Source organism: Mesocricetus auratus, unplaced genomic scaffold (genome assembly GCF_017639785.1).
Source record: "Mesocricetus auratus isolate SY011 unplaced genomic scaffold, BCM_Maur_2.0 Super-Scaffold_4256, whole genome shotgun sequence".
NCBI classification, from domain to species: domain Eukaryota; kingdom Metazoa; phylum Chordata; class Mammalia; order Rodentia; family Cricetidae; genus Mesocricetus; species Mesocricetus auratus.
In genome coordinates, this window is record NW_024429182.1 from 28,441,503 (window position 1) to 28,464,074 (window position 22,572).

General features: G+C 42.0%; 1 protein-coding gene across 14 annotated transcripts in view; it reads left to right on the forward strand.

Annotated features, from left to right (window-relative positions):
* Sgms1 (sphingomyelin synthase 1) overlaps positions 1-22,323 on the forward strand; it is a 242,644-nt gene extending 220,321 nt beyond the window's left edge. For all 14 annotated transcript variants that reach the window (XM_040745509.1, XM_040745527.1, XM_040745537.1 and 11 more), the window contains 4 exons: positions 4,175-4,292; positions 16,066-16,219; positions 19,695-19,861; positions 20,495-22,323. In XM_040745509.1, coding sequence (XP_040601443.1) covers positions 4,175-4,292; positions 16,066-16,219; positions 19,695-19,861; positions 20,495-20,674 — 619 coding nt within the window. In that variant the 3' untranslated portion in view covers positions 20,675-22,323. The remainder of the gene's footprint in view (positions 1-4,174; positions 4,293-16,065; positions 16,220-19,694; positions 19,862-20,494) is intronic.
* Positions 22,324-22,572: the final 249 nt, after the last annotated feature.

The following is a 22,572-nucleotide window of genomic DNA, read 5'->3' on the forward strand; positions in this document are numbered from 1 at the left end:
AAGCTTACAGTATGGCCTAGGGGAGGATCCAGTGCAGTCTCCAGCCACACAAATAGTGCAAAGGTCACCAGGCTATCACTGTGGCTCTCAGCCTTTTGGGAGGATAACAGATTACTCATTCCTTCCCTTACAGAAAAACCCTGTGTGTTTAAAGATCAGGTTCCCCTAGTGCTTATCTGTGAGCACAGAGACCTCAGTGCCCCCTACAGGTGTATTGTGGGTACAGCAGAGAACAAAGCAGTTCTGTAGAGATAATTTTTCATCGCACTCATAGTAATACCTCAAATATTCAAACCAGGAACACAAAGCTCCCTCATGTTACTCCAATTTTTTTGACACCTCTCCCATTATTTGATTGCCTGGTAACCTGTCCATAGTTCTCTCCATCAGTAAATGAAAGAAGGGCTCAGAGTTAGTCTCTTTTCTTCCTTTTCTTTTCTCCTTTCTCTTTCTGCTCCGTGTAGCTGAATCTATTGTGTGTTTACTCAGGGTTTCTTTTATTCTGCACATTTTCTTCCATATTAAGACTCTTTTCATCTATTCAGTCAAGAAGAAGATTCTAAATAGCTGATTTTTTGAGTAACAATTTTTACATGAATTGTAATATCATTGATTCAATAAGCCTTTTAAAAATAAATGGTGTTATTCTGTTCTCTCAGTGAAGGTAACCGAGACTCGGAAAATCTATTGACTTGTACAGCATCTCACAAAATCATATGTTGAGAAGTGAAGGCTCTTTGGTATAATATAAGCCTAGTCTGGAACTTTCCTACTATAACATATACCCTCTGGAAATGTATTTTCTTAACACATACTGTGGCATTAATTTCATACCCAAAGGGCAAATAGAATAAAAACAGATGAGTTTGATGTTTTTAGAATAACACTATGTTGCTTTTCATCTGGAAGACATTTGAATGTGATGCCTGGATGTTCTTACCAACTCTTATAGCTGTGATGTCATATCTGCTTCCTGTACATTGTAATATATGTACATAGTTTGGTACTAGCTGCGTGCTGTCTTGTAACCTCCTAGAGTGTGGGAAGTGCTGTATGGGGGATGGGGAGGGGAAGGGAGAAAGGTGGCAGAACTCACAGTCTCTAATCTTCTGTTTAAATGGATGAAGCCATCTCAACAAATATTTTAAATTAAAATGTGAATGCAAAAAAAGATAGGTGTAGGATGGTGGGACAGTGATCATCTGGGCAGATTAATTCAGGCAGATGAACAAAAGGGCTTACAGGATGAATGTGTGTGGACAGAAATGGGGACAAGCTGTTGGGAGCCAGAGACAAAGCCCCAAAGCAGGGCAGCAAGGTCCTCAGTGCTGAGTGACTCCTGTGGCAGTGGCAGTCTCACTAGTTTTAGAAAGTGGTTTTTCTTTCAATGGGGTTCTGAAAGGATTGTTAATTCTGTGAAGAAAGTAGTAAAACATAGGGTGAAAAGAAACAGTGGGGCTTCCTTCAAGGAGGTCAGCTCTGAACTGAATATGAACTGTAGGTTAAATGGCAGGCAGGCTCTAGAAGGCAGAATGCCAACAGTCCAGGCAGAGAGTCACTGCCACAGAGGGCCTATCTACAGTAGGATGGTTTTTGCAGGTAGTGGGCAAAGAGCTTTGGGTGCTAAAGTAGAAGTCTAGATGTTTCTCAGGGTGGGGAGTGCAGGGGTAGACAAGGGTGGACAGAGGCTATGGAGACTTGGGTCTTTGAGGTCGTGGTGAAGGATGTGACAGTGTATGTATAAGAAAATATGAGTAAAATTGTAAATATTCTATATACAGTTAGGACTTGCTGAAAAAACATGTTTCCAGTACAAGTGACTGATAAAGCTTTGTTTGGGCAGGGATTGGAGTAGGTAATTGAGCTCAGGGCCTTGGAATACAAGCAAATACTGAATCACTGGGCCCTGGCCCAAGGTCCCTAGTGAACTTTAGAACATCCCTAATTTTAAAAGGAACTAGGGCTTGGAATCATGTGATTTAACAACCAGGCTGAAAACAGCAGTATTATAATGTTTCTGCCATTTAGTACAAAGGTTTAAAAGTCTACAGGAAAAAAATGGCCAAAGAAATGAGTAAAGTTCAATTAAATACTGGAAAGTGTTTTGCCTCCACAAATTGTCTCTTTCTATGAATTCATAGCAGCAGGCAACTCTTGGCTATAGAGTAGAATTTGGGCTGCTCAAAGAAATATATCAAACTCAAGACCTCTTGTCATTAATTGTTGTTACACACACATATATATTCCAAAATTCATAAATACAACCTACTCAGTCTACATAGTGTTACTTGTGTATATGTTTACAGGGAGGACCATTAGGTCTTGGTGTGCTTGTCCCTGAGAAAGACTGTTTCTCCTGCTCTTGGATTCCTTAGTTGCCTATAGTTCTTTGTGTAGTTCATGAAGGGTTCAGGCATGTTCCTTGAGCCTTACATCCTGGAATTGTTTTGTAGATAAAACTGTTGTGACTGGACTCCACAACTCTTTGTTTTGTTATAGTGGTTTTATCTTAAAGATAAATCATATATCTTAAAATCTTTGACTAAGAATTCCAAGTTTGTGGAATATTTGAATGTGTGAAAGGAATGCCTTTGTACATTAGAAGTACATATACTTTTTTGAAACATAAATACTTTGCTTTTTAACATTACAGTATGCCCACCATATCTCAAACTGTTATTTTCACACTGGCACTTCCTTTGTGGTATTCTTGGCTGATAATCTGTAGACCATAGTTTTCACTTGTATTGTGGTTTTCATTACACTTGAGACCAGAGGCACACACCTCTGAGACAGCTTTCTGTAGAGTAAATTCTTGCCACTAGGAGAGATATGAACAGGTAACTATGAGAAAACAATTAGAGCCAGCTCTCATACAACAATTCTGAGCCATCTTATGAAATACAGATATGAAGACAAAATCTCTAGTAAATCCGGAACTAACTTGTATGAACTGTGCGTGCATGCAAGTGATATACTGTTAGAGTAGTAGAAAGTTGTTTTGGGGATGGATGTGTGTGTGTGCGTGCGTGCGTGCGTGCATGTGTGTGTGTGTGTGTGTGTGTATAATCGCAGTCAGTGGGTTGCTTTATTCCTCTTACTAAAACAATGATTAGAATGAGACAATTTCATTGGTTGCTGCACTCCATTGGCATGTCTGTCACAAGCAAAAATAGATACAGTGCACAATGGTAGAACAACCACGTGTTTGCTATTCTAAAGGAAAAATCTGTTCACTGTTCCAAAATTTTCCTTTTTATGAAAACATATTTACCTAGGCCAAAAAGAAAATTTGAACTCCTCAATCCTGAAGATATGACGTAAGCCACAGGATGGGATTCTAGCCTGTGGCAGAATGGGAGAAAGTTAAGAGAAAGTGAAGGTTGTCACTTAAGGAGACACTTAGGTCTACATTAATGAGGTCAAGTCCGAGAGCCGGATGAAATTTGGTGCTAGAATGTATAGGACTCAGTATATACATGTATTCATCCCACTCATTATAAACTAATGGCTCTTTCTTGTTCTTGTTTCTGTTTTGTAGCTGTGTGTCTGGGGTTTCCAGATAGTACTTCTAGAGTTGCTGTTCCTGTTTTCCTTATTAGGAAAAGGAGGAAAGATATAGTGTCTGAGGCAGCAAAGCAATGAGGAACAGTGGTGAGGTTGGACTCTGCCTTCCATAGTTCTTGTCTTGACCCCATAATGCTCAGCGAATCAGTCTCTGATGCCTGCTACTCTAGCTGTTTACTGTGTGACTCCTTAAACAGCGGAAACATTCACAGTTTTCATGCTCATGTCATTCTCAGCACCTTGACTTTTTGGACAAAGATTTAAATGCCACAATTATTGCATGGCTCAGACTGCTCCAAGTGAGATCTGCTTGTTAATTAAATGTCAACTCAGATTTAAGGACCATAAAGCCTAGTTTGTAGCAGTGTAGGTCAATGTGATTCCTTTTGCAGTTAATGGTCTTTTTTTTTTTTTTTAAATAAAGCACTACCCACACTATTCTAAAACTCCCCATCTAGGTCTTTTTGCCAGTGATATTTGTACCACTCTAGTTTCAAGCTCTTGAGTAGATTTCTGGGTTTGTTTTGTCGGGTCTTTGAAAACTTTAAGTAAATGAAGCTGCGGAATTTCTTGACTGAGAATCTGCCCTGTTTTTCCCTTTTTCTAGGTCTATTATTAGCAGAAGATTTTTCTGCATAGTTGGCACGCTGTACCTGTATCGGTGTATTACAATGTATGTAACTACACTCCCAGTACCTGGCATGCATTTCAACTGTTCTCCGAAGGTAAATTGTTCCTCCCTGTCATTTCCCTTTTTTGTTTGTTTCTCCTCTTGCCCTGGGGACCTTAGACTAAGGCCTAGATGAAAATTCAGAATCACTTTCATCTGGGAATGTCCCTCAGCTATAGGGCCAGACAGCCACACCCTTGTCCGAATCGCCGAGCCTTGCCAGCCCCTCTCAGTTAGGAACCAATGTGCTGGTGAGTGTGTGGCAAGCGTTCTGTGGGGGTAGAGCTCCTTGCTGCCTGCCAGGCTATTAAATGTGTTCTTTGGTGCCAATCTGGACGCCTTCATATGTGTTCTCCTCTGCTGTGACAGAAAGCTGTTTCTTGTGGCACTTTTCCCTTTCTCTGTCTTCCCATCAGTCCTCTCAGCAGACCAGGCAGGCACACTCCTGTCCCCTGGCAGTCCTCTGCTCTTCACATGAGACAGCTGTCGGGAGGGACATGGGGCTATGCATCTGCTACCTTTTCTTGTATCCCAGAAGATTTTGAACCTGCCTTCTATCCCTCCCTTAGTGTCTCTGCCTTTATACCACATTCAAATAACCATTACTTTAGAAGAGATTTTAACTAGGAAATCGTTTGGAATGTCATCAAGTAGGAAAAGACTTGATTCTTTAATACATTAAAACTCTTTAGTGCAGTAAGGAAAAAAGGAGGCTAAGTTCTTGCCTTGATTTCTTGAATTTTTTTTAAACACAAACACACGCATAATACTATACTTTCAGATCATTTGTCCGCATTGAACTGTGTGCCGAAATAGCCAGCTGCCTTTGGTCCCATCCCTTTCCTTCTAAGTCTCTTCCTGTCAAAGGAGACATCTTAGACAAGCTTTGGAAAGGGGCCTGCAGCATTCACCCTGGATTTTTTAATGCTGTCTTCATGATCGAGAGCTCTGGATCCTTTTAGTTTCCGTGTGGACTTTGTCTTTCCCCAGACTCAGCAGACATCCCCACAGAGGTGACTGCTTGTTTTCCTGACTCTGCTCAAGGCTTGCTGAGCTCTGGGAAATGAACTCCAAGCATTGCACTCCATCAGCTCCTACTTCTTTGCACCCTCTCTTGCTGGTCCTCGAACCTCCCCAGGAAGCCAGCCTCACATCTTCCCAGAACCCACTTGCAGTACCCAGGTTACAGAATTCATTCATTCATTTATTTATTTTATATTTAGAAATACCTTGTCATTGAGAATCCAGCAACTCTTGTTAAGAGTGTGGTTGAAACTGGGTAGTGGTGGAGCATGCCTTTAGTCCCAGCACTCGGGAGGCAGCGGCAGGCAGATCTCTGTGAGTTCCAGAACAGCCTCCAAAGCCACAGAGAAACCCTGTCTCAAAAAACAAAAACAAAAACAAAAACAAAAAAAAAGAGTGTGGTTGATATGGAAACTTCTGCACTGTAAACTATCAATTGTGACACACACTAAGTGCAGTTGCACTCTTAATAGAGTCTGTAGATTGGTAAAGTTGCTACAAAGAATTAGTGGATGTGGATTCTGAAGATGTCTATGTCCAGGAGCCATGTTTCCCATTCCTGGTTCTAGTGCTGTGGTTTTGTGAGTGTGTCTGCATTTCTAATCAGCTCTTCAAGTCCAGAGTTGGCAAGCTGTGGTTAATTAGCTCAGCCAGAGTCACCAGTGTACCTAACCACAATCCATGGCTAAGAATAGCTCTCAGGTTTTGTTGGTAAGACAGAGATAGCAGGCAAGCCACAGAGACTAACGCTGATGTGTCCCCCTATGTGTTGACTGGAAATCCAATAGTGACATGATCCTGTGGCTGTCAGAATCTTAAAAATGAACAGTTGAAGGTGTATCAGCAATCTTAGCACACAGTAGTTAAAACTATTTTGTAGAATAAGAAAAAAATTCTGCACACAGCTCTTTCAATGCAGGATTTCATGTAGCCCAGGAGATACAACTTTTTATTTTGTTCTGACACTTTCAATCAGTGTAGAGAAACTAGTGAAAGGAAATCTGTTACACCCAACATGCAGGTTCACTCGTTATCACAACTTATTTTTGGTTCATCTGTCTGCCTGTTTAATCTGGAAGTATTTTAAAACAAATATCAAGCAGTGTCAGCCACTATAGCACTACAGATGTGGCATGTACCAGAAAACTAGACATTTCAGGATATAAGCATCATACTCTTGGTAGTCAACCGAATTGATAATTCTTTGGTATTGACAATTATCGGTTCATGGAATATCCTGTTTGTCTTGAAGGTGTTTTGATGGTTTGTTTGCATTCATCAGGCTCCATAGTCTATGCATTGGCCTTGTCTGACCGTCATACTCTTTCTCCCCTGTCAATGGAGTGTAGAACTCAGATCGCAGGTCCTGAGCTCCATCCACATTCACATTCTAAATTGACTCACCGGTTTCTTTGTGGTGTCATTTCACCTGTTCCTCTCTCATCTACACTTGCTCGCAATAGGAAGTTGTCTTTGTAGACTTGACTGGGTTCACTTTTAGCAGGAATTCTTCGTGGAGAGAACATTAAACTGTCTGAATCCAGACCGAAGAGCTGAAAAGAACCCTCAGGTGGTGAACTGAGCTTGAGACTCACTGTTCTGCCTCTTGCTGGAGTGTCCCAGTATGAGCCAGTGTCAAAAGGGAGAGATGGATGACACTTTAGAAGTCTCAGGGACCAACCCTGCCTGTTTTAGAGTCACACCAGGCTAAGGGAATCAGAATCAAAAAGAACCTTCTTAATGTCTTTTGTCAAGACATCTTCACCACCACACTGCCATCAGCCTCTAAGACAAAAGTCTACAGAAAGCAGGAAGAATAGTGGACTGCACACTGGCCTGCTAGGCATGTGACGATCAAACTAGTAAATATCTTTGATGTGATCTGAAGGAGTTGTTCGTGTGAGAGGAGGCAGTGGATAAGGGGCTCTGTCACTAAGATTCTGCAAGAAGAAAAGGACTTGGTATTGTTGTACTGCTCATCCACTAAGAATTGGACAATTTGCATTAAGCAAGGGCCATAGGAAGCCTAGAAAGGTTTTAATAGGGGCTTATTATATACCCACAATTATCTTTTCGAAATACATCTCCCTGGTCATACAATAGGATTGGGAGAGTGGGAGATAGACTTTGATTGGTGCCAAATTATGTACCCTTTTTCATGCCAGCTGTGATTCCAAATGCTTCATTTTCATTTAATGCTAAAAACATGGAGTGGAGGAAGCTGTAGTCAGTCAGGTACATGACTCTGCCTAATGTTTCAGAGCTGCTGCGGGGCAGAGGCAGGACATCTGGTCACATGTCACTCGTCGATGATGCTTTTCATGGTTGTGTGAATTAGTGATGAGGAACACCTAGACCGGGCTAGTATGTCAGCACTGAGGGAGACACCTGGGAGGGAAGAGAAGCCTTACAGGTATTAGGAGCCATCAACTGTAAAGAGACAAGGTATTAACTGGTGAGTTCCAGACAACGTTACAGATGACTGTGTGTGCCTCAAGGGAAGCCTTACCCACTGGCTCAGGGAGCAGGAAGGTGGGCGATGGCACTTTGATCTTAGGGGGTTGTCTTGGAGCTACCTGGCCACGAGAGGTCATTAGTGATCACTCTTAAAAAACAAACAAAAACAAAACAGGCTCTTCTGTCCTGTTTTGTTTTGTCAAGCTTTGTTTCTTGTTTTGCAATGCTGGGACTTGAACCCAGGCTCTGTCACCTGCCTCTCTCGCTAGCTGTAGCCTCATCCCTCTGGGTTATGCTTGAGACAGTTTGAGCATCGCAGTGTCAGATTGCAATAAATCAAAAGGAACTTTTTATAATTTGAGGGGCACTTTAGAAAAAATTTAATAAATGTAAAAGAAATAGAAAATGACTATGTGATAGCCATTGCAGAAGTAGTTCAAAATTATAATCCATAATGGATGTTATTAGAAGCCATTGGGTGAAGGTTGAGGCCAGTAGTATTTAAACAGTTTTGCAAAATCACGTTTCTTATTAATTATAAAGAGGCAAAGATAACATGTTTAGTGGAGAAGTCTGGCAGGCATTACCATGGCCAGGTGGCCACACCAGTAGCTGGACAAATGACACGAGGGCTTCCTCACAGGTGCGCTGGGATGGAGGCCACAGCCGTTCTGTTTATTCTGCCAACAGCGTTTAATTTAAGGTTAAGCAGACTGCAGCATTCAGAGAAAATCCAAGGAAGGAGATGAACGTAAAGGTGTGACTATCAAGGAGAGAAGCAAAACAGAGGAGCAAATGTGGTGAAACACTGACAGCTAAGGAGCCAGAGTGATGGGCTTCCTTTCTCATTACACTCTTCTCTCCATATAAAGATTTTCAAAAGCAAAGCATATTGTATAAACTCCACTTCCTAACTGGGTTGACAAGAGGAACTTGAGCACTCCTACCCCCGAATTTAGAGCGATGTAATTTTATTAAAGGGACAGTTTGTTTGCTTTAAACACTGGAGTGCAACAAATCCAGAGCTGATCCAAGTTAAAGTTTTTATGAGGCCTTTGGATAGCTATGAAAAAAAACAAAAAACATTTTTGGCTGGAATAAAAAGAGGCTGGTAGTAGATTAGTGTCTTAGAGACCTCCATCCACCCTGAAGCCTGCTTAACGTAGGAATTGATGCAAACATTTGAGAATGGAGAGGGCTATACCCTCCATAGCTAAGTGGAATAAAGAGTGTTAGAAGTGCATAGAGAAGTATCTCCTGCTGAAAGTCTGGTGGGTGTAGTCGTGTTTGTGGAGGAAAGCATGTCTCTCCTGGACCAGAGGAGTTCAACAGAGTCTTGAGTGATCAGATGACCCCAAATGAGCATCCAGCAGGGCTGCAGATTCATGGCGAGCCATCTCCGTTCTATCTGCTGGCTCTTAGGAACTGAGCCTGAGGTTCCCCCTCCAAAAATTGCCTCGACTTGATAATAGTAATGTGGTCTTCAATTTCTGTATAGTAACAAAACAAAAAGGACCCGAGACTAGCACAGATGAAATGCTTCCTACTTAGTTAAATGCTATTAGACACATGGAGTTGATAGGGGAAAAGCAGGAGTAGTACAGGGTCTTATTGACTGGATCCAAACACATTGTGTGTGTGTGTGGATATTTAGTAAAATTTGGAGGGGGGCACTTTGAAGACAATATGTAGCCCTTGCCTGTCTTGGTACTCGCTGTGTAGACTAGGCAGGCCTTGAACTTCTTCTCAAAGTGCTGGAACTAAAGATGTGCACCGCCACACCAAGCTTAAATAAAGTATTTACAATAGGGTTTGTGCTCACTTTTGTTCCTATGAAATGTATCTGAGGAGCCAGTGAGATGGTTTAGCTTCTGCCATCAACCTGAGTTCAATCCTCTCACCAGGGTAAAGGTGGAAGGAAAGAACCAACTCTACAAAGTTGTCATCTAGCCTCTACGTGTGTACTGTGTTACATTCATGCACAGCCCCAACACACACAATCAATAAGTAAATAATAGAGCATATTTGTGTATTTGTAAGCAAGACATGCTGGTGCATACCTGTAACCCCAGCCCTAGGGAAGGTCATGAGTTTGAGGCTAGTCTGGAAGGTCATGAGTTTGAGGCTAGTCTGGACTACATGATGGGAACCTCTCCCTCTCTCTCTCCCCTAACCCTCCCTCCCTCCCTCCCTCCCTCCCCCTCTCTCTCTCTCTCTCTCCCTCTCTCTCTCTCTCTCTCTCTCCCTCCCTCCCTCCCTCCCTCCCTCCCTCCCTCCCTCCCTCTCTCACACACACACACATACAAGTTCTCTTGGAGACCAGTGTAGCATACTATAAAGCAAGGAGAGCCTGAATTTGGTTTGATAGCACCTGGTTTGAGATGGCATGGGAAAAGGTAAAATTGGTTAGGCTTTACTAGAACAGCTATAAAGTATGAACCTGGAAGTGCTGCCCCCTTGCTGTTTCAGGAGGTGCTTACAGCCATAGCATGCTCTCTGGGAGCCTGAGTAGGATTCTTTGTATTTGGCTCCTAGATTCTGATCCCTAATCCATGTGTGTTCTCATGACGGGTCAGCAGCCCTCTGCTCACTTCCTCTTCTGCAAGATGAACATCATAGCATCACTGTTAACCTGCAGACAAGCCTAGGATGGTACAGGAGACAGTTGATGGGGAAATCCTGTTAAAAGTTCGGAATCTCTATTTAAAGAGAACATAGTGTTTTATTCTGTAAAACCACCACACCACTGCTTTTTTACTGCATAACTAGGAGACGGTAAAGCAAAGCAAGGAGAAAGCAGGAAGGGCAGCTTTCAGCAGCATCTTTCTGCAGAGGAATCCACCCTTCCTGTTATTTTACTTTCCCAGGGGGCCTAAAGAGCAGTATTTCATAATTTCTTTTCTTTTTTTTTTTTAAAGCAAGGTTTAATGATTATTCATCCAAACATAACAGGGACCCCGTCTGGCTAGCAGCCCTTAGAGGGAGTGAAGTTCCCTGTCTCCTGCTAGGTTTTTTATTATTATTTTTATTTTTTTTATTTATTGTTTATATAGTCTTCTGCCTGCATGCCAGCGCAGGGCACCAGATCTCATTCAAGGTGGTTGTGAGCCACCATGTGGTTGCTGGGAATTGAACTCAGGACCTCTGGAAGAACAGTCAGTGCTCTTAACTGCTGAGCCATCTCTCCAGCCCTCATAATTTCTTTAGTTGGCTTGTAACTATCCATTCTTGTTCTTAGAAGGCTGCTTGCCAGTTAAAACTCAGGGAATAGCATGCTTACAGTTGACTGAGGGAGCTCTCAGAGCACTTGGCTTTCTTGGTGACAGGATGCTCAAGGCAGGAGTTCACCAGTTCTCTTTCTGTCCCTGCCATCTGATCCCTTAGCTGCCCTGCTGTTGGTCTGGGTGTTTAAGAACCAGCTTTTGGGGACATATGACCAATAATAATGTGTTTTCTATTTTAGAGGAAGACGGTTACTTAGGATCAATACACTGTAATTTGCCAATGTTGGTAGATCCCATGAATGAATGGTTGAATGGCATTTTTACAAGGGGTCCTTGGCAAACTAGGGGAGTTGGAATGTGACACTGAGAGTGTGCCCATACTTGTTGCTCCCTATGGATCCAGTGCTTAGTTTAATCAAACTCTAAGGGACTAGCATGGCAATTGGCAAGGTACTTTGCTAACAGTGTGGTCATGCATTGTTTAATGACAAAGATGCTTTTAGGTGTATGTTGTCGAACAGATTCATCCTTATGCAAATTCCATGTCCCTGAGGTTTAGCCTGTTCCTTCTAGGCTGCAAAACTAGCCTTATAGCATGTGACTGTGTTGAACATTACAGCAATTGTAACCTGACTTCCATATTTATATGTCTAGTCATAAAAAGATATAAAGTAAAAGATTTACTGAGGTTCAGCTCAGGACAGTCACCATGAATGGAGCTTGCTGAGCTGTAGGTTGCTTTGGGAGGGCCAAGGAGTGTATGTGAAGTCCTAGAACATGACAGTGTGCTACTGTAGACCTAATAGACACTGATCACTTAGCCTGTGCTACACACTCACAATAACCGTTTCCTTTGTAATAAATTGACAAACTGTAACTCTTTATACACTTTTGATTTTAATATTCTTTTGTAATGATACTTACCTTAAAATACATTGTAAAACAAATGTATTCTAAAAAGGCAGGGTTTCTTTGTGTAGCTTTGGAACCAATCCTGGTACTCTCTCTGTAGTCCAGACTGGCCTCAACCTCATAGAGATCAGCCTGCCTTTGTCTCCCGGGTGCTGGATTAAAGGCTTACACCACCACTGCCCAGCTAAAAATATTTTCTTAATACACACATTAGCCTAGGTCTGTATCAGATCACGTATACACAGGACCCTTCCCTCATCACTATGCACAGGACCCCTCCCTCATCACTATACATACCATCCCCTCCCTCATCACTATACACAGCATCCCCTCCCTCATCACTATACACAGCATCCCCTCCATCATCACTATGTATAGGACCCCTCCCTCATCACTATACACAGGACCCCTCCCTCATCACTATACACAGGACCCCTCCCTCATCACTATGCACAGCATCCCCTCCCTCATCACTATACACAGGACCCCTCCCTCATCACTATGCACAGCATCCCCTCCCTCATCACTATACACAGCATCCCCTCCCTCATCACTATACACAGCATCCCCTCCATCATCACTATGTATAGGACCCCTCCCTCATCACTATACACAGGACCCCTCCCTCATCACTATACACAGGACCCCTCCCTCATCACTATACACAGGACCCCTCCCTCATCACTATGCACAGCATCCCCTCCCTCATCACTATACACAGGACCCCTCCCTCATCACTATGCACAGCATCCCCTCCCTCATCACTATATACAGCATCCCCTCCCTCATCACTATACACAGCATCCCCTCCCTCATCACTATACACAGCATCCCCTCCCTCATCACTATACACAGCATCCCCTCCACCATCACTATGCATAGGATCCCCTCCATCACTATACACAGGACTCCTCCCTCATCACTATACACAGGACCCCTCCCTCATCACTATGCACAGCATCCCCTCCCTCATCACTATACACAGGACCCCTCCCTCATCACTATGCACAGCATCCCCTCCCTCATCACTATACACAGCATCCCCTCCATCATCACTATGCATAGGATCCCCTCCCTCATCACTATGCACAGCATCCCCTCCCTCATCACTATACACAGCATCCCCTCCATCATCACTATGCATAGGATCCCCTCCATCACTATACACAGGACCCCTCCCTCATCACTATACATATCATCCCCTCCATCATCACTATGCACAGGATCCCCTCCATCACTATACACAGGACCCCTCCCTCATCACTATACACAGCATCCCCTCCATCATCACTATACACAGCATCCCCTCCATCATCACTATGCATAGGATCCCCTCCCTCATCACTATACACAGGACCCCTCCCTCATCACTATACACAGGACCCCTCCCTCATCACTATGCACAGCATCCCCTCCCTCATCACTATACACAGCATCCCCTCCATCATCAGTATGCACAGGATCCCCTCCATCACTATACACAGGACCCCTCCCTCATCACTATACACAGCATCCCCTCCATCATCACTATACACAGTATCCCCTCCCTCATTACTATACACAGCATCCCCTCCATCATCACTATGCATAGGATCCCCTCCATCACTATACACAGGACCCCTCCCTCATCACTATACACATCATCCCCTCCATCATCACTATGCACAAGATCCCCTCATCACTATACACAGCATCCCCTCCCTCATCACTATACACAGCATCCCCTCCATCACTATACACAGGACCCCCTTATCACTGGTGTTGTTCTTTAGCTCCATATCTTGTTTTACTGGAAGGTTGGTTACAGATTGAACTAATGTCTCCTACATTTACCTTTTTGTCTGATAAGCTTGGTACTACAAATAATGATCTCCTGACCCCAGCCCCATCCTGGCTCCTTTTTCCTATTTCCATTTAACTCTTAACTAGATTACCATATCTGTGCCTCTTTTGCATATTTTTACTTTTATTATCTCTAAGTGATATGAGAATATTATTTCTCTTTTTGTAATTCTTGGGTTTTATTGTTATTTGGGTCTTCTTCTTTTTTCTTCATTATTATCTTATCTCATCTTCCCTAGTGTTCAGATTCCAGGCAACTATAGGTGATTACCTCATCTGCCTATAATTTGTTAGCTGTTTTTTGGGACAGGGTGTCATGGTAGGTTGTCCTTAAACTAACCAAGGATGCCCTTAAGCTCCGATGCTCTGTTAACTTTCTGTTGTAAAAAAAAAAAAAAGAGGGCTTCCCATCCCCTGTGCCTTTTTCCTCTCTTCACCCTGCCATCCCCAGGACATAGAACGTCTTGTTCTGTCTTCCTTCTGTAACTGTCTGTCCTCTGTGTAACTCACATACCCAATTATAGTTCTGTAAGCACCACCGGAAAACACATGTATTTACATTATGATTCATAACAGTAGCAAAATTAGTATGAAGTAACAATAAAATAATTTTTTGTTTGGGGTCACCACAACACGAGGAACTGTATTAAAGGGTCACATTAGAAAGGTTGAAAACCACTTGCTGTAATTACCTTTGCTTTTCTGTACAGTAATTTGTTTTCCACAGAGTAGATAATTGCCTTGTGTTTTGTTTTTAGTAGTTTTCTACATATTTCTTCATCTTACATATGCCTTATAGTTAAAAGCCTTGGCTAACCCATCTGTCTCGTGCCCTTGAAGATCTCTGTAAAGCATCTAGACTGGTCACTTTGTTGAGTCAGAGTTACAGCGCTGTGCCTCTCCCTTCGTGGCCATCCTAGAAAGTCCTGTTTTTCCTTTCTCTGAGTTTACTCACTTGCTTTGCAGAATGCATCCTCTGCAGGCCCTGCAGGAGAATATAAACATGGCAAATGCTCTAAAGTCTTGTGTATATAAAAAAGGTTTAGTTACGTGGATAGGTCCAAAATCGAAATTGCAAATCATATTGTTTACTAATTTGAAGCCCTCCCCCAAGCAATAATATCTTTGTTTTCAAGTGTTCTCTCAAAGTCATATTCATATGGATCCTTCATCTGGAGCTTGCTTTCCATCTCTGGGGACTTTGGCACGGCAGTACCCAGTTCTTGGGTGTCAGACTGCTTCCTTCTCTTATGTTGAACATTCAAAGCTCACTTTGCACTGGGAGGGTCAGATCCTCTGTGCGGTCTGGCACGCCGGCTTTCCTAAGTAGAAATCCTGATTGCTCTTTGTAAAGGAAGAGGGTAAAGAAACATGCATTTTTCCAAAGTTGGGGTACTAGCAATTAAATGTTGAAAGGGGATCATGGTAATTCAATTGGCCAACTAGAATGTAAAAGGATATCTCAGGTGAGCTCAGTGAGTGAGAGCAGTTATGGCTCTTACAGAGGACCAGCGATTGACCTCACAACACCCACATGGTGGTTCGCAGTCATCTATAACTGCTGTTCCAGAGTACTCTCTTCTGTACCAGGCACACACTTGGTTACACATATATACATGCGAGTGAAACATCCATGCACATAAAATAAATAAATCTAAGAAAAAATGTAAACGAGAAGGGCGCCGCAATCATACAGACAGAAACAGTTATGTGTCTTTGATGGAGCAAATACAAATTGCGTCAAGTAAGTTATTTAAGCCATTTATTACTTGATATCTACCCCAGACTTGCATCTTAGGCAGCAAGATTATTTTATAAACTTCTCTCCTACTTTTACTAAAAGGAAAAGTAGTTGCTGTTGCCTGTGTAATTTCAGAGGGCTGAAAGTGTATCATTTTTCAGTCCCTTGTTTCACGAATTTGACCGACTGACCTCCAATTGCTTTGGCTAATTAGTCAGAACTGTTATCCTTTGGGCAAAAATGCATCTCTAAATGTTCGCTTAAGGTTCATGCTTTCTTTTTCCAAAGTAGAAATTATGGTAAATCAACCACCTATTTTTTCTGTTTCATTGTATTAAAATTAAGTTGGGTGGAGGCGCATGGCTTAGTGGTAGAGCACCTGCCTGGCATGCTTGAGGCCCTGGGTTAAAATCCCAAACCTCAAACTTCACTGAAATGTACTATCAGGAAATGCCAGGATCTGAGGGAGGTTCTAGAGCCAGATCTGTCATCACTAGTACCGTACACTTTCCATGCGATGAACAGTGCGTGTGTACTTGATGAGGATGGTATGTGTTTTGACAAAGCATCATATAAAAGTAAAGGTTCTCTCGAACTAATGATGAATCTCACTCTCTCCTTTCCAATAGCTCTTTGGAGACTGGGAAGCTCAAGTGCGGAGAATAATGAAGCTCATTGCTGGAGGTGGCCTCTCCATCACAGGCTCTCACAACATGTGTGGGGACTATCTGTACAGTGGCCACACAGTCATGCTAACGCTCACCTACTTATTTATCAAAGAGTGTAAGTCTAAAACAGCCTTGCTTTGTAATTGCCTCCCCTGCCACTCCCCATGGTCCCTTGGAAAGTCAGAGTGGGGAAGTCTCCTAAAGCCAGACTGGGAGCCTGAGGAAAGTTCCTTTATCTTATTATCCCTGTGTACCTGGCAAATGTGTGGAAAGCCCTTGCTGCAGCTCTTGTGGGGGTGCCTTGTTCCTGAATGTCAGCTGTAATGTTTGGCCAGTTTTTAATATATGTGTCATCATTTACAGACGTGTATATATATATATATATGTATGTATTTGAGTGCTTGTATATGTATGTACATATGTGTGCATTTGTATATGTATTTGTGTATATATATGTATATATATACACACTATAAATATGTTCTGCCACTTTTTACTTTCAGATTATTTTGGGAACACGAGGCTTGGTTCATTTATTTTAATTGCTGTTAGGGTTTAAGCCCTATAATTGAACAGCGGATGATTTATTTCTCTGGAAAATTCAGTTTTCCTCAAAATTTTACTATGAGAAGCCCTCTCTAGGCAGTTCCCATGAAGAGTGCTAAAGGGAGTAGGCTGCTGTGGTTCTGCAGAGGAGGGACACACGCCACAGTCTGGAAGTGTCTTAGGAGTGTTGTCGCCCTTGGAAGCGTGTGCTGGGAGCTGAGAGTAGCAATGAGACAGAGAATGAACGGATAAGTAGCAATGATCAGAGGGTGCCCTAAGCCTGAGAGCAAAGTCAATGGGGTACACTTAGAGGGGTGGGAGACAAGGAAACAGTGTCGTGTGATGCATGTCTCCTTTGAGGGAAAGAGCACCCTGCAGGAGCTTTCAGGAGGAATTGGAGAGGACAGACGAGAAACCAAGAGACAAGAAACAAGTAGTTATGCGTAGCAGGTGTGGCCTCACGTGGGAGGTGTGGAAGAGGAAGGTGAGCACATTTATCAGACAGGTAGTAAGGAAGGAGGAGGGGGAAGCAGGCTGGCCCTGTCCTTGAAACAGAAGTAAAGGGACCTTTAAGGAGTGAGGTGTTCTGCAGGGGCCTGACTGTGGGATCAAATAAATAGAACCAAGTATAGAAAATGGGAAGCTTAGGAGTCAGATGCCATTGGCCCAGATGTTTCACATCTGAAATAGTTTTTCATGTTAAAATTTGTACTGGATCATAAGCGCCATGCAATATTGGCCTTGCAAGAATCACAAAACTCTAATTTGGGATCCTGGAACCGTCAGCCCCCAGCATTTTGACCCTGGGAAAAACTTTAATCTCCATGTGTCTTTATCTCCTCATTTTTAAAATGAATTTTTATTTCCCGAGTGGGGAGGAGGTTATAAAATTTAAACCAAATGTTATGGATGGGTACTCAACAAGTTTCAAAGAAAATGTGTAGTAACTGCTATTGCTGTAGCATTAAGGTATCAAGTATGAATATTAGTGGGCTGTTCCTGCCCCCATCACCCAATTTAAAATTGCAACAAAAAAAATACCCTTTGCTCCCTCTCCTTCTGATCCCCCTCATTCTTCTTTATTGTTCACCTTTAATACAATATACAACTCTGTGACTAGTCTCTTCCTCCCCCTCTCCCCTCTGTCAAGGCCTCTCCCCTCTGTCAGAGGCAGTCCTTTGCCTACTCTGCGTGTTGGTCCAGACATCTCGAGCACTACCAGCCTCTGGGCATGGTAGATGTACACTGCCTGAATGGGTACCTCTTGAGAATTCAGTAAGAACAGCAGCACTTTCTTCCCGGCAACGGCGGCAGGAGAGCCATCCATTCAAACTTTTCTCTGGACTCCCGGGCTCTCTAGACCCCTACCCATTGAGAATGTGAAATAGAAATGCATACCCGTACTAATAGAGGGCTGTCTCAGCTGACTTCCCAAATTCGGGTACAAACAAGTACTTCTGTGGCAAGGTCCTATCTTTAGGAAGATGTATGGACTATAAATTCCAGGCATTCATTCCTATATTTATATTTAAGAAGTAGGACCCTCATAGTCTTTCAGGTAATTGTGTAGTTGCAGAACCTGGAAGGCAGGTTGGCAGCCGTAGCGGCTATAATTGCTTGATCCATGTCTAAGCCTCTGTGTCACAAATGGGAGCTGAACAAGGATGTCAGACTGGATGGGGGAAAGACCATGAGGCCTCAGCTCTACACAAAGAACTATAGGCGGCTGAGCAAAGCTGGGGACATGAGCGGTGGTTCTGCCCAGGGAAGAGCATAGCAATTGATTGTCCAGTGTCAAACGATCGGCCCTGAAAATATTCATACACGTAATCAGTAGGTTATGTTTATGAATATATATGTATATACGAACACATATGTATAACAGTCAGTGGAAAAAAAGGCCATGAACTGGAAGGAGAGTGGGGAGGGGCATTTAGGAGGGAGGAAAGAGAAGAGAGAAATGTTGTGATTAAATTGTAGACTCACAAATTAAATTTAATGAATGGATCTGTGACACATTAGGTATTCGATTTATATTTAGCATTTACCTCAGTTTATCTACAGGTAAATTTAATGACTGCTCATTGGACAGATCTTGGAGAGACAGCTCAGTGGGTATAGTGCTTGATAATACCAGGTAGGCATGTCAGTGTACTTGAAATCCTAGAGCTATTATGGACAACACAGGGTCCTGGGAGCAAGCTGAGTAGCTAGACTAGCTGGATCGGTGACATGTGGTGGTTTCAAATTGAAAGACTGTCCCTCAGTACATAAGATGGCTTCTACATGTGAGGCACACAAACACCTACATACATGTGTGTCTACACTCATACAAACATGCATACGCATACCACACATACACACATAAAAATGTCAGTAGACAGTCTTTAAAAGTAGCCAGTGATGGTAGCACACGCCTTTAATCCCAGTACTCAGGAGGCAGAGGCAGGCAAATCGCTATGAGTTCTAGGCCAGTCTAGTCTACAGAGTGAGTTCTAGGACAGCCAGAGCTACACAGAGAAACCCTGTCTGGGTGGGGCAGGGGGAATGACAAAACAAAAATGAAGTGCAGTGCAGTAACTGTATATTTGGCCATGGTCACCTTTCCTTTTTTAAAAATTTATTTACTTTTATGTACACTGGTATTTTGCCTGCAGGCATGTCTGTGTGAGAAGGTCAGATCATGGAGACAGTTCTGAGCTGTATATGGATGCTGGGATTTGAACTCAGGTCCTCTTGAAAAGCAGTCAGTATCCTTAACCATTAAGCCATCTCTCCAGCACCCATAGCCACCTTTTAAGTTATATTTCTAATTATAAAAAGCAAGTTATAGCCCTATATGAATTACTGCTGCTAGTCACATCACCCATTAAAGGCTGTTTCCATCTAACCCTGGTTATAGGAAATAAAGTCTTTTGGTTTGCTGGCCCAGGCTTTCAGGAGGAAAGATGTAAGACATTTGGTCTCAGGAATGGTGGAGATGTGGCTGAGTGCTCTTCGTGGTATTTGAGAATGGGATTATTGCCAATTTTTCCTCTTTCTAGATTCCCCGAGGCGACTCTGGTGGTACCACTGGATTTGCTGGCTCCTCAGCGTCGTTGGAATCTTCTGTATTCTCTTAGCGCATGACCACTACACTGTGGACGTGGTGGTGGCCTACTACATCACCACAAGACTCTTCTGGTGGTATCACACGATGGCCAACCAGCAAGTGAGTCTCCCCGCTGTGCCCCTGACTTGGTGCTGCCAGCTTAGGCTGGAGTAAGAGGCATTGGAAAGAAAAAATCTATGGCTATTTTCCAGTTTCTCTTTCTTAGGCATAGCCAACTTAGATGGTACTGACTTTTATACCATCTATCCTCTGCAGAATCAGTTTTGTAACATGTTAGTGTAATGACAGATATTAATTACTTCCTTCTGAAATACAGACACACTATCTGTGAAAAAAAATTCTCTAAGCCTGTGTCTGCACTTTTCTAGATATGCCTGCCTAACATCCTGTGTAATGATGGACCCCTCACTACTCTCATAGTCATATTTAATTAAGTTTTCCCTTGTTATAAGCCTAGGAGAGAAAGGAAAAGGCTGAGATATTTAATAGGCAAGAATTGGGGAATCTCGGTTTCCCTTGTTCTGCTGGAATCTTGTGTGTTCAGGTTATTGTATGGTGAACTAAGAGTGACGCTGGGCTATGTGGGTGTGTGTAGGGCAAGTCTGGGATCCTTTGAAATTGGACATGGAAAATGTTTTTTAAATGAAAGATTGGGGGCCAGTGTGGGAGTGTTTGAATTTTGATATGGGAAATATTGTTTATTAAACAATGTGTATTTCTTTGCTTTCTTAGGTGCTAAAGGAAGCTTCCCAGATGAACCTCCTGGCCAGGGTGTGGTGGTACAGGCCATTTCAGTACTTTGAAAAGAATGTCCAAGGAATTGTACCTCGATCTTACCATTGGCCCTTCCCCTGGCCAGTAGTCCACCTTGGTAGGCAAGTTAAATATAGCCGGTTGGTAAACGACACATAACAGCTCTACAAAGTAGGGGAATGAGGAACTGTCCGAAGTGCTAAGAACTCCATGAGAGAAGATGCCATAAACAAACACTTCCCTACTGCTATTATCTTTCAACAGTTACCTTGACTTAACCTATTGAGTTACCTGGTCAGCACTGTGATTTTTTTTTTCTCTCCAAAAGACCTGCGTTGGACACCAATAAAGAAAATTTACCTTATCATGCACTGTACACATTTCCTGTTGTTAAGCCTGGGGCTTCTCTAACCAGCAGCCACTGTGTTCCTCTGTGTAATTAGCAGCACTACTGTGCGCTTCCATATCATAAGCTCCGGCCTTTCCAGCCACATCTGGAAGTAAAGTGTGTTATTTTCTTGGAAAAACATACTTTTCATATCTCTTGCCCCAAAGACAGGGCTGTAAGCCATTTTCTAGCAAATGTCTCTATGAAGGGTTCTAAGTGTCTGAGTGGGGTTTGGTTCAGAAATCTCTCTGCCTGCTGCACTTAAGATGGTGGGTGTGGAGAGGTCTGCTCTCTTGGGGGTTTTATAAAATCAGCAGAGACGGTGTATCAAAAACTGAAAAAAAGATTCTGTTATAAAGTGATTTTTCTAAGTATTTCCTAACTTTATTTTTCAAAATGATGTTATGAAAACCAAATTTAAAGATTTTTACATGTCACAGCAAAGAGAGTTAAAATTTAAAAATGCTTCTTGGGAGAGAAATTTGTCTATGTTTCTAGTGCCTTTCTTGTCTTGATTGTATGGTCGGTAGGCAATCTTAAATGTTTTTATTTAAAATAAAGTATTCCATGAAAATATAAATGTATGTATACACTACTAAATTTTGCATTTATGGCTAAATTAAATCAAAAGACTGCTAATGGTCTTAAACATGTTTTGAATTAAAGAATAGGAGTGTGAATTAAGAGTATGTGCCCAATCGCATATTGTGAGCAGGCAGCAATGACACATGCCACTGAAATTATTTCATTTATTTGGTAGTTCAGTTTTAACTACCCAATAAAACAGCCATGAATATCTTTTTTAAAAGAGAGTTTTGAAAATGATCACTTAATCTAAAACTTGAAAAGCTATAAATTAATTATCCATACTCTCATGACAATTTTGTTGGTCAACAACAGCAACAACAAAAAGAGATCTATTTCTTTAAAATATATTTGTGCAGAAACTGCATGTAACTCTGAGTTTTACTCCTGACATACGGATGTTTGAGGAAGTATTCTACTCTATACTTGCCAACGTGGAGAACAAACTAGTTTTCTAAGAACGAAGAAGTATATATATATATATATATATATATATATATATATATATATACATACATATATAAAATATCCATTCTGTATTTTATGTGCAGCAGAATTACCTTCTGTAGGTTTTGTGTGTATGTGTATGCACAAGTGTGTGTGTGTGTGTGTGTGTGTGTGTGTGTGTATGAATGTGTGTGTATGTGTGTGTTACTCACAAGGTAATATTTGTATTGTAAAACAATAATGGTGAAGGAAATAAAAAGGCTTTTAAATTTTTGTTTGTTTTAAATCTTTGTAAAGTTATTATTCCAGAGCGTATACTGATATCTTACAGCTTACCTAAATCATAACTTAATCAAAATGCACTTTTTAATAAAAACTGATACTGAAAGTATGTGGCTATTATATTGTGTTCATCTTCACAGAACTCATAAAGTTGTTAAGTCAATGCAGGAAACCAAGCCTCGAGATCTCTCCAAATCTTTATTATTTATCTATTTATTCATGCAGGACTTTAAAATGTACTTTCAATCGTGAAAAACCCCTATAGGTCTTTGTTTTCCAGTATATAAAAGGGATCACAGACAAGTTAAAAATCAAACTGTTACCATTGTTTACCAATACCTGTGAATTCTCTAAT